The sequence below is a fragment of the Xylocopa sonorina genome, unplaced genomic scaffold (assembly GCF_050948175.1).
Source record: "Xylocopa sonorina isolate GNS202 unplaced genomic scaffold, iyXylSono1_principal scaffold0014, whole genome shotgun sequence".
Lineage (NCBI taxonomy): Eukaryota > Metazoa > Arthropoda > Insecta > Hymenoptera > Apidae > Xylocopa > Xylocopa sonorina.
In genome coordinates, this window is record NW_027490090.1 from 3,210,967 (window position 1) to 3,227,672 (window position 16,706).

Genomic DNA, 16,706 nt, shown 5'->3' on the forward strand with positions numbered 1-16,706 from the left:
CGAAAGCATTGAAAGTTGGTCATTGAGAGACGAGAATGAAGGAATTGCAGACTTCGTTCGCGATTAATCGTTGTAATTCAATGCGTCAAGTTGAATTAAGTAGTTCATAAGTTTTTTATACGCTAGTCGAGAATTTTTAACCAGATTTATCGACTGAAACAGAGAAAAGTCTGTCTTGCCTGGTAAAATTCTACCAAAATCTGATTCAAATTTAATTTGCAGTGTCCAACTGTGCCAGAAACGACTGAAATTGCATGAGAAAGAAGAATTACACGTGAACTACTTGCAGAACAGTGAATTGCTCATTTCTGAGTGAAAACAATAAAAAAAAAACAAAGTTTAAAGTTAGTCAATGAAGAGGTATCACAAAAAAAATTTTTTCTTTCAATTATAAAACGAATTACGAGTTAAAAATACTGTTAAACAAAATACTCGACACTTGTTTAAATTTTCTAACGACTATTTGTACATAAAAATCGAATGCTCGCAACGCAGCGTCGTTTTTTTCATTTTTACACAAAATTTCAGGAAAATATGCGAAAAATAAGCGATGTAATTTGTTCTAAATTTTGTTCAGTGTCTAAACAAATTAAAAATGCAATTAAACATCGTTTTAGTTCGAAAATAAATTCATTCGAAGCTCTGATATCGAGCAAAACGAAATCAGTCGATTGTGCGTGAAATCTTTTGAGTTTAAAATTAAATTTAAGTTTGTATTGCGTGTTCGATTAGGTTTGCTTGTAAAAAAGGCGTCTGCGAGCGTGAAAGTTGAGAGAAAAAATTGTTAAGCGTAAGAGTAAACGATTTTTGGCGGCGATCTTCGCGAGAAGAGCAAGAAAACGCTGTAATTAAGTCCCATTTGGACTGATGGATGCGATTGTTCCGCTAAAATGTAACGTTTGGCCTCGTAAAATGACGGAGAACAACGTTTCATAAAATAATTTGTTCAGAAATTAAGGTAATCCATGTTAGATAGGGGTTTTCTGTGTCTCGTGGTGTTAATCTTGTCTAAACTTTGCAATTTGTATGATAAAGTGTCGCAGTGTACGATATACGATTCTACATTAATTAATAAACGGTTAACATATCTTTCACAAGCGAGTCTGGAATGTTTATTCGTTTAATTCTCGTCGAGTGAGATGCAATTCAGGTAAATGTTGGCTTTTGCAGGGATTTCGAGATGGAATTGCTTTTCTTTTCATGCTGACGAGTTCAGATTTTGGTTTCTAAGAAGCAATGGATTTATATTTCAGTGTTTTCTATGAGAGAACATTGCAAGCTTAATTTTTTTCAGTTGTAATTTGGATATTCGATTTGAGAGAGCATCGAGAGTCTAATTGTGAAGCAAGTTATTGTAATTTCTTGTATATTTTATTAGTTTTATTGCAATTTCGATATTATTATTGATGTTAATTCCGTTTAGAACCCGTCTGATATTATTATTATTCCATTTAGAATTTTTTCTGTACTATTATTGCTATTAATTTCATTTAGAATCCTTCTAATGCTATTATTATTCCTATTAATTCCCTTTCAATATTATTATTACCGTCAATCCCTTTCTAAATCCTTCCAAAATTAATTCACAATACAAAAGACACCTTAATTCACGAAACAACAGCCACAATCAACCATTAAATCGCATAACAACGGACAAATAAATAAATAAACAGACATTGCTCGACTTAAACGAGACCAAAGCGCTCCAAATAAAAATCCATCGTACTTGCCAAACAGTTTTAACTGTAAACACGACCACGTGCTCTCGTTTGAACCGTGAAACAGAGCAATATTTTATTATCCATCCTCATAATCATGTACACGTGTATAAAGTAGATGTCTTTTATCAGAACCCGTGGGGCAGTTTGCTTACAATATTCTCGAATCGACGTTCATCGATCGACAAACGAGCATCTTTTCGCAGCAAAAAAATTTCTGTACACCTCGTAGAACCTTCACCAACGATTAAATCTCAATTTAGAAGCGAATTAACGCCATTCGATCGGCGAACGTCGACCCCAATAAACTCTTAACAGAAAGAAACTCTTACAGAAGAACTCAAAAACTCACACAATCACAAATTATTATACAGTTTGCATGGCGACGAGTCTACGTTTAACATCCAACGAATCGCGAGAACAGAGAATTGCAACGAGAACAACGCAAGAGTTTAAGTTTACTCGAAAAGAACGCATTTTATGCGTCCTGTGCTTGCATTTTTCTCTTAAAATGGACGTATTATTTGCACAGAGTCGTTTTACACGCGACAATTCGTGTCTTTGGACTGTCGTCGAAGTCGAAACCTTCAAAACGACTCGAAATGATCTTGTTTTACATTAAGTGGAGCATCCTTGTCGACTAGAATCGTACAACAGTTACGTGGGACAGTGAAATACCTTAGAATTAGTAGAAAAAGAGTTTCACTTTGTCACTGTACAATTAGTAATATCATTCGTGACTAGAATAAAGTGTGTACGTTCATTTGAATCATCACTTTCGTCTTGCTAAGGCGTCTGTTTCATTTTTTTAAGTTGTAAGAAATTGTTTCTAGCCTCAGCAGAGTTCAGTGATGGTCCTTACACTCTTAAGTACGACCTTAACATCGCAAAATTGTACGCATTGTTAACATTTAGCAACAATCAATCATTGTTAATGGACACTTGACTCGTTTCAAGTGTCTGACTCCCCCAAAAGATGAAGTTAAAAGAGATTGAAAGCTTTTTCTCAACCCATTTGGTGCAACAAGTGTTGTATAAAGTACAATGTGGTCTTTGAACTTGATTAATTACATCCAGAATTAATATCAAGGTCTTATCATTAATTATTCCATTCTAAAACCGCGTGGCACGCAAAGTTTTGCTTCAGATAGGAAAATATTTTTTGTCTCGACATTTACAAGTGGACGAATCATCGTCAGAGGTAGAAAAATACGTGGTTCTTGTGTACTGCAAAGATTTAGCCTCGATTTCTTATTTTAAGGATCAGAAATATCCTGATATCGATACGTACGTCTATTTCTAACGAGTTGTAAATAATTTTAGAGTTCTCGTTTGTTTAATAGTAATTGCAATTGCACCTGTTTTCAGTGCAAGCTTCAGACGATTATGTTCAATGGTCCCAACGAATGTGATTCGATGCAGTACTAAAGCATTTACTTTAGTAAAACATCTTCTGTGTTTCATTTTTAAGTTGTATAATATACTGTTTGGGGGATGCGAACGATTAGTGGGATCGTGTGCCACTTTCTAATGACTCCAGCTTACATAAAAAGTAGTTAATCGGACAACAACGGCTTGCAGAAAGCGGCGAAGCAAATGCACCGAAACTTGGTTTCAGTTTTGTTGAATGTTTGCAGGATATACATCTCTCTTGACGAAAACGAACATTCTTCTAGCATTGTACAATCCTTCAACGATTGTACGATTAACGAATATTTCTGTTTTATGACAGAGAAGCTTTGATAAAGACTTCCATGTTTATAAATAAAATTCTTCTATTTCATGACAGAAAAGTTTTCAAAAAGACTTCCAAAATCACTAAAAGAATATTTCTACTTCATGATAGACAAGCTTCTATAAAAATTTCTGTACTTCGAAAAGAAATATTTCTGTTTCATGACAAAGAAGCTTTCATAAAGAGTTCAATGTTTATAAATAGAATTTTTCTATTTCATGACAGAAAAGTTTTCAAAAAGACTTCCAAAATCACTAAAAGAATATTTCTACTTCATGATAGACAAGCTTCTATAAAAATTTCCATACTTCTAAAAGAAATATTTCTGTTTCATGACAGAGAAGCTCTCATAAAGAGTCCCATGTTTATAAAAAGAATTTTTTTAATTTCATGACAGAAAAGTTTTCAAAAAGACTTCCAAAATCACAAAAAGAATATTTCTACTTCATGATAGACAAGCTTCTATAAAAATTTCTGTACTTCTAAAAGAAATATTTCTGTTTCATGACAAAGAAGCTTTCATAAAGAGTTCCATGTTTACAAAAGGAATTTTTTCAATTTCATGACAGAAAAGTTTTCAAAAAGACTTCCAAAATCACAAAACGAATATTTCTACTTCATGATAGACAAGCTTCTATAAAAATTTCCATACTTCTAAAAGAAATATTTCTGTTTCATGACAAAGAAGCTTTCACAAAGACCTCCAAAATCACAAACAGAATATTTCCACTCGATGATAGACAAACATTCTTCTACCATTGTACAATCCTCCAACAATTGTCTCTCATGTTTTCATGGTCAAATAAATCTGAATCTTCATCCACAAAGACAACGCAGTCCACCAACGAGAAACGATCCACCCAAATAGACCAGCTTCTCGTTGGAGGCTCAACAACAGTCTGTACGTCTTTTACAAACGATCTTCCTTTCATACAGGCTCTCTAAGAGCGTAAATCGAACGTCTGAACGTGAAATCAACGACCAATGATGGTTGGTTCATCAGCCATCGCTATTTCCTCCGTTGGAGCCTTGTCCCTCTTCCTCTTCCTCGAGAACAGCATGAAGGCGCATCCTGCGAGCAGATTGCACAGGAAAACTATCCAGGCGAGGATCAACGAGAAGTCGTAGTTCTTGATCGCATCTTTTGGGAACGTTGTTGGTATGTGTTTGCTCTCGAACTCCATCGAGGACAGCAGCACTTGTATCACCACCATGTTGCATGCAGCTGTAACGAAGAAGAAAAAATTAAAAATCGTGCTATTCTGTTTAAAACTGATATTTGTAAGTAATTAAATTCCTGTAAGATTACCACTGATGAAGTGTATTCCACCAGCCAGCCTCTTGAACATGTATCGTGGATTACGAAAGGTGTATATCGAAAAAAAGAAGCTCATTATCATCACGAACAAGCTGATTATAGCGAAGGATACTTGGGTCCTCGAATAATCTGCAAACATTTAATTCATCATTACAATCGATGTTAGAAATTCTTATGTGAAACTTAATGGTTCTTTTACTCACTGACGACGGTGTTCAGACCAGGGTTCAGCTTGAACTGCTTCTCAGTGGGGAACATGTCTTGGTTCTTGCATTCCTCTGGAACAGAATACGAGTCGAAGTTAATCGATGCCAGGCAAAAGTGCTCTACCCGTTCTCGTTTCTCCCCTCGCATCCGTTCGTTCGCTATCTCCTCATCCCTGGTTATCTCAGCTCGCCTGGAGAACACGCCTCGTTTGTGTCTCTCGCGTCACGGGTAAGTTATTTTTACGCGCAGCCTTTTAAACGGGGTTGGTGAGACAATAAGACCGTGATCGATATTTATACCGCGTGATATTTACCCGTTCGATTGTAAAAGATTATTTACAACGCGATCCTCGAGGCCAGCAACGAACGCGTCTGTCGACGAGAACGGAGATTCGAGTCAGTCTCGTATTAATCAATTACTGGCCAATTAATGACACTGCATTTGTCTAATTTGGCGACTCTGATGCGTATGTATGTGCGTGACGAAGCAAATGTGGTCTGAATTACAGATGATGGAGTCGAAGAGATGGTCAGGGGCGGATTAAGCGGTGAGGGGCCCCAGAATCGCAAAAGGCCCCAAATTTTAACAGAATTTCACTGAATTTTCGAAATTACTTGCGAAGGTTCCAAAATGAACTCGAACGAATCCAAAAAACAAAATTTGAAATCTTTCGTCTCCAAATTACATTTTTTTGAAAGGAGGGGTCTCAATCCACTTGTCTCAATACGCTCCTGAGAACTCAAAAATTTTGAAAGCGTGGGGCCCCAGTTTGTCTTGATACGGCCCTGAGGACCCAAAAATTTCTTAAGCGTAGGGTCCTCATTTTTCTTGATACGGCCCTGAGGACCCAAAAATTTTTAAAGCACAGGGCTCTCACTTCTCTCGATACGCCCCTGAGTGGACCCAGTAATTTTATTTTTGTCGTTCAGAGCTCACTTTCTCTCGATACGGCCCTGGTTACTTCAAAATAATAATTATTATACTTTAAATAGCAAGATATGGTTAATTAATACCAATTAATCAGTTATTTGCATGCTACTGAATTATTTTCGGCCTTTAAAATACGAAATGTTAGTAAATACGATGCGAATAACAGTTTTGCAAAAGAACAGAAGGCGATAGATCCTCGTTTCGAGATTCGTCAGAGCAGAGTATTGAAATTCACGAACGCAAACGCATAAATCGTGCGTCAATCGGAAGTTTATAATCACGTCCAAGTTATTGAGGTATGGTAAATCTCTTAATGACATATTGGGTGAATCTCCCTGTTCTTTAAACACCAGCGTAATAAATCAACGTCCGTTATGGAGCAGTGCGTATTGGTTTTAGCATTCAGCGAACGATGAAAACTGTGTACGAAATAGAACAACTCTAATCTGCTCCATTAAAACTCTACAGTTCGAGTACTCTCTTTCTAAAATAATTGTACTGTTAAATTACAATTGAACGTACGTATTATACTCCTTAAACGAATAAAAAAAGCTATTCTCTTTAACTATTGTCGATCACAGAGGCGTGTTTCGAAACCGCTTTTTATTCACGGAACTCAGTGCCGTTAAAATTTGATGAAGATGTAAAATGGTTTAACGGACGTCTTAAACAGCGCGTAATACAGCGTCCGTTTCGAGCGTCACGTGTAATTATTACATCAGCATGGCGAGGGTAATTCGTGCCAACGGTGGTACAAATTGTTGGCTGCAGTGATTTTCTCCTCTTTTTATTAGCAGCCACCAACAAAGTTAAACTTGATGCAATTTCTCGCTCGAACGTCGCAGTTAACGCAGATATAATGTAAATCACGATTTTCCATGATTTGTTGCAGGCAGAACTAATTAATGTTAATTGTAAATACTTACTGTACTCGACCACTTCTGTGGAGTTGTCTGCCTTAGTTATGGGTTTAGTCCCATAAACGCAGCCCCTCCAGAGCCCCATATGTTTGTAAACCAATCTTCTACCTTTAGACGGGTCGCCAACAGGTAAACCTTCCTTAGTTGGCGACTCGACTGTGAACCAATGGTTGGTCCCAATGGCAATCGACCATAGACACACAGACAGCCCCACGAGAACAGTGCAACCAAATAGAATTCGCCTTTCGAAGACAACCTATGCAACGAACGCACACACAGAAGAATATTAATAAAAAATGCTGTTTAAAGTCGTAGTCAATTAATAAAGATTTACACTAAGATTAGATTGGCTTTCGATAATATTGCAAACAACTTTCTAGCATTTATTTGTAATTTAGTTGAAAGGGAGGGAAGTTTTTCTACTTTAAACATGGAAATGTTTATGAACAGAATTTTTCTATTTCATGACAGAAAAGTTTTCACAAAAACTTCCATAATGGTAAAAAGAATATTTGTATTACATGATTGAAAGGTTTTCATAAAAATTTCCATATTTATAAAAAGAATATTCCTGTTTCATGACAGAGAAGCTTTCATAAACAGTTCCATGTTTATAAAAAGAATTTTTTTAATTTCATGACAGAAAAGTTTCCACAAATGCTTTCAAAGCAATAAAAAGAATATTTCTACTTGATGATAGATAAGCTTTCATAAAAATTCCCAGACTTAAATAAGAAATATTGCTGTTTCATGACAGAGAAGCTTTCACAAAGACACCCATGTTTATAAAAAGAATTTTTTCAATTTCATGACAGAAAAGTTTCCAGAAAGACTTTCAAAGCAATAAAAAGAATATTTCTATTTGATGATAGATAAGCTTTCATAAAAATTCCCAGACTTAAATAAGAAATATTGCTGTTTCATGACAGAGAAGCTTTCATAAAGACTCCCATGTTTATAAAAAGAACTTTTTCAATTTCATGACAGAAAAGTTTTCAATTAGCTTTCCAAAATTACAAAAAGAATATTTCTACTTGATAATAGATAAGCTTTCATAAAAATTTCCATGCTTATAAAAGAAATATTTCTGATTTATGGCAAAGAAGCTTTCATAAAGGCTTCCATGTTTATAAAAAGAATTCTTCTATTTCATGACAGAAAAGTTTTCAAAATAACTTTCAAAATAGCAAAAAGAATATTTCTACTTCATGATAGACAAGCTTCTATAAAAATTTCCAGACTTAAATAAGAAATATTTCTGTTTTATGACAGAGAAACTTATACTAAGACTTCCATGTTTATAAAAAGAATTCTTCTATTTCATGACAGAAAAGTATTCACAAAAACTTCCACAATGATAAAAAGAATATTTCTATTTCATGGTTGAAAAGTTTTCATAAAGATTTCCATATTTATAAAAAGAATATTTCTATTTTATGACAAAAAAGTTTTCACAAAGATTTCCCCAATAAAAAAAAATGATATCTATTTCCTACTGAGAATATAAAATCGCCATTACTTTTTAACCAACCAAAAACACATAATTTCGTACCTGGTTGTATAAAGCTTTCATTCGGTTAGCCATTTCATGTAGTTCTCAGGATAAATCGAATTCCTTCTTGGAAGACTCGACGACGCCTGTCCCTTGTCGCTTAATCTCTTCACGAAGTTAGTACATCACCATGTACAGTAATTAAAGGGTACTTAAACTTAATGCATTCGACTTCGAAATGAAATCAGCTTTCGTTACTTCACGGAGAAACTGTTAATATTTGATTAAGCTTCAATTTTGTCTGCGAAAGTGTAAACTCTTCTGTGGTTTTTTAATTTCAAAATGATCAAATTTCTCGTTTGAAGCTCTCTGAGGTTTTCAAGTTTAAAAAAATATTCACAGGTTTCTCCTTAAATATTTGAGAGGGGGAAAACTGAAGAACTTCGCGAGGCTTCTTAGCTTCTTTGCTCCTCTGCTATTTTAGTTGCCAAGCATCCTCATTATTCCTCTCTGGCATTCATTTCTGTAATTCTTATCGCTTCTTTCAGCAGTGATCCATTCGGTGGCTTCCATTTCCTTCCTCCTCAAAGTTTCACCTCGAAAATCACTTCCTCCGCTCACGGTCCACTGTTCTCTGATTTATTTATTGGCTGCACCTGCGAACATTCAATTTTACTTAATAAAAAAATTCAGTTTCTACAATTTTACTTAATAAAAAAAATCAGTTTCTCTAAGTAACGTGTCTTTTAATTAATTAATCGAATATGTCTTGCAAAATTGAAGTAAAAATTAATAAAATTGAGAAATATTCTAAAAAAATACGAGCAGCAACTCTCTTAAAAGAAAAAAAAACGGTACCAAAAAGGTACGACGCTAGATTTGGCGAACCATCGCGTTATTTCACAGATGATACGTCGTAGCCTTGTAGTAAAGACGGGTGGCATGAAATTATAACACGTTTCGACAGAAGGATTCCCGTCCAGCTGCCAAATTATTTCAGCCAGATATTTATATATCATTGTTCTTCTACGCGAGCATCTTTGTTGGTCTCATCCAAACAGAGAAAAAGAGAGAGAGAGAGAGAGATTCACCCCTTTGTTCATTCTCTCGAGCAATTTTTAACTTTCTGCGTTGCGAGTTGGATAATAATTTGAATAATTAAGAATAATAAAAAATTGTAGAATAATAAGAATATTGAATAATTAAGAGTAATAAGAATAATTAGAAATTGAAGAATAATGAGAATATGAAATAATTAAGAATAATAAGAAATTGTGATATATATATGGTTGTGAATAAAAAATTGAAAAATAATAAAAATATTGGATAATAAAAAATAATAAGAAATTGTAATATACATGATTGTGAATAATAAGAAAGAATAATTAAAGAAATTGTAGAATTGTTATTTAGTTGATTAAATTTGTCGAGTACTTTATTTATAATTCAGAGATCTATGTTGACTCTGTCTTTTTTTTTTTTTAGTGCTTTGGATATCTTTAGAAAGAAAAAAAAACCTTATATTTTTGAGAAAAGCCAAAATTGCATCCTAGAAATTGCTTCAAAAAGTTATCATACAGTTAAAAATTTCGAAATCAACAATAGCGCGAGTAAAATTGGTCCTTTCTTCGATTATTCATTCAAATTGCCATATTTAGTAGTTAAAAGTAAATTTCAAATGAAAGATAATTAAAAACGTTGATAGTTACTGGCAAAGAAATTGAAAGCAAAGGATTAAGGCCAACAATGCTAAGGAAAGACACGTAGAACTCTGCTGGCGTGTCTGTTTACCATCATCAGCTGATTGCAGTCCTCGCAAGCTATTTCCTTAAAGTAGAAAGTGTTTTAAAATCCTCAACAAGAAACAAACGACTCTAAAGTGTGTGAAATAAATAAAATCGATTTTTGAGTTGGTTTTCTTTAATAAAAAAATTCCACAGCAAAATATTCCTAAGAAATTCATTATTTCAGTCTTATTTACTTCAACAGCTGATTTTTAATTATCTACAGTAAATATGTATTTAATAAACGACTCTAAAGTGTGTTAAATAAATAAAATCGACTTTTGAGTTGGTTTTCTTTAATAAAAAAATTCCACAGTGAAATATTCCTGAGAAATTTGTTATTTAAGTTTTGTTTACTTGAACAGCTGATCTCTAACTGTCCACAGTGTTTCACGATTTCCTTCTATTTTTAATATACATTTTAATAAGTATTTTTAATTTATTATACGTCTTTTAATAAGCATTTTATAAATATATAAACTAACTTTTATAAAGTAAAAAATTATAGTTAGCTTTTTTTAAGTAAAAAGTAAAGTAGTAAAATCTGTTTAACTTTTATAAATGTGTAAATAAGTTTAATAAGCAATTTTAATTTATTAACAAAAATTCTGACATTATTTTTTGCATTTATCTAAATAAAATTAAGTTCACTGTTGATATCTCAAAATGAAAGAATGCAAATATGGAAAAGCACAAATAAAAATGAAATTGATTCGTAGAACGTCCCATTTCCTGTCTGCAATTGCATCCACGTTAATACTCAATTAAAAAGCACTCAATGTAATTATCATTTTACATGATAAAAGGACTGCAACGGACATTATTAAAACATTCCTTTCAGCTGTTCGCGAGAGAGATAAATAATTGTATTAACCGTGCGGACAAAAAGGGCCATAAAAGGTTCCATTAAGCTCGAGAATTATCGCTATTTGCCCCAGTTTTAGCGAAACACGACCCCCTTTTTTTCTCCTCGCCAGCTGCATTAACCGACGCGCCTTTTCTCGCTGAAACAAAAGCCAAGACAACTCCGTTTTTTACCTTTTTTCTGACAGAAACACTGCAATCTCTTTTTTTCTTGTCAAACTAGAGGCATTAAGCTAGCTTTAGAGGCAAATTGGAACCGTTTTTGTTTACACTCTTAAAAATAGGACAATGTTTTTCGACGCTCCACTCGTCGCCATATTTATTGCACGAAATATATTGCGTACGAGTTTGTTTTAATTTAATTCGTTGTGGATGTGGTAAATAAATTAGTTTTCCATTTTTTTGGCAGTAATTTTCAACTATTTTAATTTAGTTTTCTATGTGAATTATTTTTCTATTTTATTTTAATTTAATTTCTTTTGTGAATTATTTTTCTATTTTCTTGGCAATAATTTTCAGTTATTTTAATTTTATTTAATCTGTGAATTATTTTTCTATTTTATTTTAATTTAATTTTTCAACTATTTTAATTTAATTTTCTCTGTGAATTATTTTTCAATTTTCTTGCCAACAATTCTTGGTTATTTCAAGTGTTTTTGTTCAACAAAGAAGTACAAAGTTCTACGACCGCAATTTGTACACAATTTTGTTAATTAAATGCAGATTTTGAGCTCAAGTTTTGGATATCTTAGATTTTTTTTTTTTTTTTTTTTTCAATAGAACAGAATTAGAATAAACAGTCTCGAGGCTGTCACCAAAATCAGAACGACAGACACTAGCGTTATTTATTTATAGAGTACCACTGTGTACAAAGTGGAGCACATTAATGTCTCTGCCATTCGCCCTAGTTTAAGCAACCATCCACAACTGCATCGCAAAACTTTTTAATTATAGTACAACCGACCACTTTGCGTTAATAATTTGCCAAACATCAAACTGGGCCACTAAACTTGCCTTTCTAAGCTTTTACATCGATAAAACTACTCGTCAGCTTTGATTTTTATCATTTTACAGCAAATTATGTCTTATTGGGTTGCTGCATTTCATTGAAAAAGGTGGGAAAAAGGTTTTAATGGACGAAAAAAGTTGCTAGATATTAAATTGGGCCATTAAACTAGCCTTTCTAAGCTTTTGCATCGATAAAACTAGTTATTTTTACTACTAGATTGATTTTTACGGTTTTACAGCAAATTGTGTCTTATTGGGTTGCTGCATTTCGTTGAAAAAGGTGGAAAAAGGGTGTTTATAGGCCAAGAAAGTTACTAAACGTTGCACTGAGGCACTAAACTAAGCTTCTAAGCTTTTACATCGATAAAACTACTCCTCAGCATTGATTTTTACGGTTTTACAGCAAATGACGCGCTATTTGGTTGCTGCATTTCATTGAAAAGGGTGGAAAAAGGGTGTTTATAGGCCAAGAAAGTTACTAAACGTTGCACTGAGGCGCTAAACTAAGCTTCTAAGCTTTTACATCGATAAAACTACTGCTCAGCATTGATTTTTACGGTTTTACAGCAAATGACGCGCTATTTGGTTGCTGCATTTCGTAGGAAAGGGTGGAAAAAGGGTGTTTTATGAGTGAAATAAGGTGGTGCAGCCTAGAAAACTCGAGAGTCATCGATGCTCGTGCCGTTTTTCATTGCACAATGACGTCAATGCAGTTGGTATTGTTTTATTCGTCGAGGAGCGCAGAGCACGGCGCTGCACAAGGTTTATTTAACCGCAGCCGCAGCTGCACCCACTGCGCACGGAGTTATAAATGCTGACAAAACCAACGTGCGCACTCGCTAAGCCTGGTTTCTAACTGTGGACGATCGTAGTTTTCACCATTTCCTACAGTTTCTCTTTTTTATTCTTCGATTCAGCTTGTACGATCGTCTGTTCTCTTGTTTCTTACAAAAATATTAGCTTTTAACCGAGAGTTTCTTAATGATGCTTTGTTGTTTGGTTTTGGTATTTTCTATTATTTACAAATAGCAAAAAATTTTTAACACTTTGCAACTTGTTTATTCGAGAAAAAATAATTCAACTGCGACAAATACCCATCACTACTTCCAAATTTCACCAAAACTCAACCAATTACACTCTTACCAATTATTTAAAACAAATTTCATCCTCAACAACCACTTAAAAAAAAAAAATAGCAGGTATAAAAAAATATTTAATTCAATAAAAAACATACTTGTTGTCTTAAAAACCAGAACTATGAAAATTAGCGCAACAATGCCTCAAAGAGCAATAAAAAAAAAAATATTTGGCCTACTTTCAGAAGCTATTGTAGTCGCAAAACCTCTCCAAACCGTCGCATTGTCAGCCAAATTCTCAGAAACGAATTAATCAGCCCCAACCTGGCCTTTGAAACCCAGAAAAAATTCATTGAGTCGCCAGAGATTTGTTTTTTCGAGCAAAATGAACGTCTGAAAGCCTCCACAATTTTTTTCGAGAGATATTAAAAAAGATGACGAGTTTTTCGAGATGATTTGCGATTTTTTTGCGATCAAAACCGCTGAGGAGTTGAACGAACTTAAAAAGAGCGCTCGAAAAGAAACGTCCGTCGATTTATCAACAAAATAACACTTTCGTCTTATTTCTCACCCAATCGCGTTTCTTTATTGCTCTTCAGCCCCTCCCACTGGCGCTGATTGGTCGTCGAGCGTGACGCGAGGCTCACGTGACTTCTAACCTCGAAATAGCTCGAAATTCGTTTGAAAATGGGTTTCAAATGACCACTGACGGACAACGTCATTGTTGCTGGGGCTAAATGCATCGCAATTATCAACGATCGATTTATTATTGGCCCACGGTGTGATAGAAAAGTCAACAGGCGGACCAAACAGCGAGTCTGGTTACAAAGCTCGCGCGTGCTTTAAGTTCTAAATGGATCTGCTGTTGGGCTAATGGAAAATCGACTTGGAGATGAAGAATAAAAAAAATAGAAGGTTTTTATCAAGCTTAAATATTTTTTTTATGCACAGATTTTCATATAAATTTAATAAAAAAGAATGCACGAATTTTATTTTTATAAAATCGACTTGCAGATGAAGAATAAAAAAATAGAAGATTTTTATCAAGCTCAAATATTTTTTTTTTGTGTAGAAATTTTCACTAAATAATTGCATTGTAATTATTGTAAATTTAATAAAGAAGAATGTACAAATTTTATTTTTATAAATTTTTACAGTGGTTTTCTATAGTATATATTTTACTTTGATTAATAATTAATTTTATACAATTTTATAGCAAGAAATTAAAATAATTTTTATCAAAAATTAAATAGTGCTATAATTAACAGCATCCATATTTAAATTTGTAGCTTTGTAAATAATAATAATAATAATAATAAAATCAATATAAATAATTTTGCGAAGAACTTAGAAGAACTCAGAGTTAATTAATCTAAATAAAATAATAAAATAATGATAAAATTGATTTAATAAATAATAAATGGTGGAAGACACAGTATTGTAAAAATGAATACTATTTACAAGGATGGTTCAACCATTAATTGAACTAAATAAAAATTCTAAAAATTGCTGACTAAATGAAAATTCATAAAAATTCCAAATTTTAACTTCTTCAATTCTAAATTGAGTTTCTATTAAAAATTGTTCTAATAATGACTTAAACTATGAGAAATGACAGCATACTAATTCAGTAAAATGGTTTAACCATCAATTGAACTAAATAAAAATTCTAAAAATTGCTAATTAAATGAAAATTCCAAATTCGAACTTCTTTTATTCTAAATTGGGTTTTTATTAAAAATTGATATAATAATGACTTAAACTATCAGAAATGACAGCATTCTAATTCAGTAAAATGGTTTAACCATCAATTGAACTAAATAAAAATTCTAAAAATTGCTAATTAAATGAAAATTCGAAATTCGAACTTCTTTGATTCTAAATTGGGTTTTTATTAAAAATTGATATAATAATGACTTAAACTATCAGAAATAACATCAATTTAATTCAATAGAGTGGTTTAACCATTAATTGAACTAAACAAAAATTCTAAAAATTGCTAACTAAATGAAAATTCCAAATTCAAACTTCTTTAATTCTAAATTGAGTTTCTAATAAAAATTGATCTAATAATGACTTAAACTACTAAAAATAACATCGTTTTAATCCACTACAATGGTGGAAGATGCAAATAAGTCCAACAGCACAGAAATTCTTGCAAGTACAAACAAGAAATCTTCTTTAATTCTAAATTTGATTTCTATTAAAAATTGATCTAATAATGACTTAAAATAGCTTTTTATTTCAGTAAAATAGTGGAAGATGCAGTATTGCAATAATAAATCCTCAAAACAGAGTCACTTAATTTAAATCTATTGTTCAATCGATGAAATAGAATTACTTGAAACTCGATAAGGTTTTCAAGAATCGAAGAGGTTCGATAATACTTAAAATCGAGTCGATTTTCAGATGAAACGCGAGTCCAAGAGATAAATAGCGGTATCTGTTATCAGATAGCCATACGAGAGATCGATTCGCTGGTAAATCGAGAAGACGAGGAGGTAACGCGCGATTGACACCGAGTGGAGCGTCGACACGTGTCGACGCGGCTCGCGTGCGCAGACGAGGGCCAATCAGACGCGAGCGTGCGCGGATTCGAACGTTTCGCTGGCCAGTCTCCGCCAGAAATAAGTTTCTCTGGCTGTTATATTTTTAAAGAATTTCTCGACGACCTACGACAATTGCACGCCACGCTGCGCGTATTCCTCAGATCAGACGAGCGATTATAATTGTACTTGAGCGATTAAACTAGATGTTACAATTAATTATTAATCATTTGTAATGATTTATAATTTTTTTTTTTTTGGTTTATAATGATTTGGTAAATTGAGACTGTTTTTACAATTGTATTTCAGTAATTACAGTAAATATTGTGATTAATTATTATTCGATTGCGTTAATTAATGATTTGGTAATTTAAAGGTGTTTTTGAAGGAGCTTTTATTTGGCGATGAGTGAATATTAAGTTCTAAGTTTATTCTATTTTTTTTGTTGAATTTGCTATGTATTTTTGACTTGATGATAGTTTTAATTATGTTTTTATGTATTTTTAAGTTGACGCCATTTTTTATAAAATTTTTATACATTTTTAATTGAATTTTTATGTTTCTCTAAGCTCTACTAACCTGACGCCATCTTTAATCACATTTTTATATATTTTTAATTTGACGCCATTTTTAACCAAATTTCTACATATTTTTAGATTAACGCCATCTTTAAATGAATTTTTATATACTTTTAGTTGAAATTTTTATGTACATTTAACTTCTAACTTGACGCCATCTTTAATTAAATTTCTGCATATCTTTAACTTAACGCCATTTTTAATCGAATTTCTTCTATATTTTTAATCGAAATTTTTATGAATCTAACCTCTAACTTGACGCCATCTTTAATTAGATTTTTGTGTTCTCCATTTTCTAACTTGACGCCATCTTTAATCGAATTTCTATGTTCTCCATTTTCTAATTTGACGCCATCTTTAACTCAACATAATCTACTTACATTTAAACATTTCTCAAACAACATTATCTAATAAACGAACTACAACCAATTACAATATTGACATATATAATCCCAGCCAATAAGATCCCTCAATACCCTCAACTCTCAAAACCACCAATCACATTTATCGTTCAATACCCTCAACTCTCA

General features: G+C 32.9%; 1 protein-coding gene across 1 annotated transcript; it reads right to left on the reverse strand.

The window, feature by feature from the left end:
• Positions 1 to 4,412: 4,412 nt before the first annotated feature.
• LOC143431719 (uncharacterized) lies at positions 4,413 to 8,523 on the reverse strand. The gene is made up of 5 exons (XM_076908659.1): positions 8,381 to 8,523; positions 6,835 to 7,084; positions 4,975 to 5,049; positions 4,763 to 4,900; positions 4,413 to 4,678 (listed from the first exon to the last, which is right to left on the reverse strand). Exons 1-5 carry the CDS (start codon positions 8,411 to 8,413, stop codon positions 4,428 to 4,430), a joined length of 747 nt encoding a protein of 248 aa, XP_076764774.1. The 5' UTR covers positions 8,414 to 8,523; the 3' UTR covers positions 4,413 to 4,427.
• Between the last annotated feature and the right edge of the window lie 8,183 nt (positions 8,524 to 16,706).

Coding starts and splice junctions, on each gene's coding strand:
- LOC143431719 (XM_076908659.1), bottom strand. CDS start 8,413: ATGGCTAACCGAATGAAAGCTTTATACAACCAG. Junction 7,085..8,380: donor TGAAAGCTTTATACAACCAG/GTACGAAATTAT, acceptor TTCGTTGCATAG/GTTGTCTTCGAAAGGCGAAT. Junction 5,050..6,834: donor CACAGAAGTGGTCGAGTACA/GTAAGTATTTAC, acceptor ATTCTGTTCCAG/AGGAATGCAAGAACCAAGAC.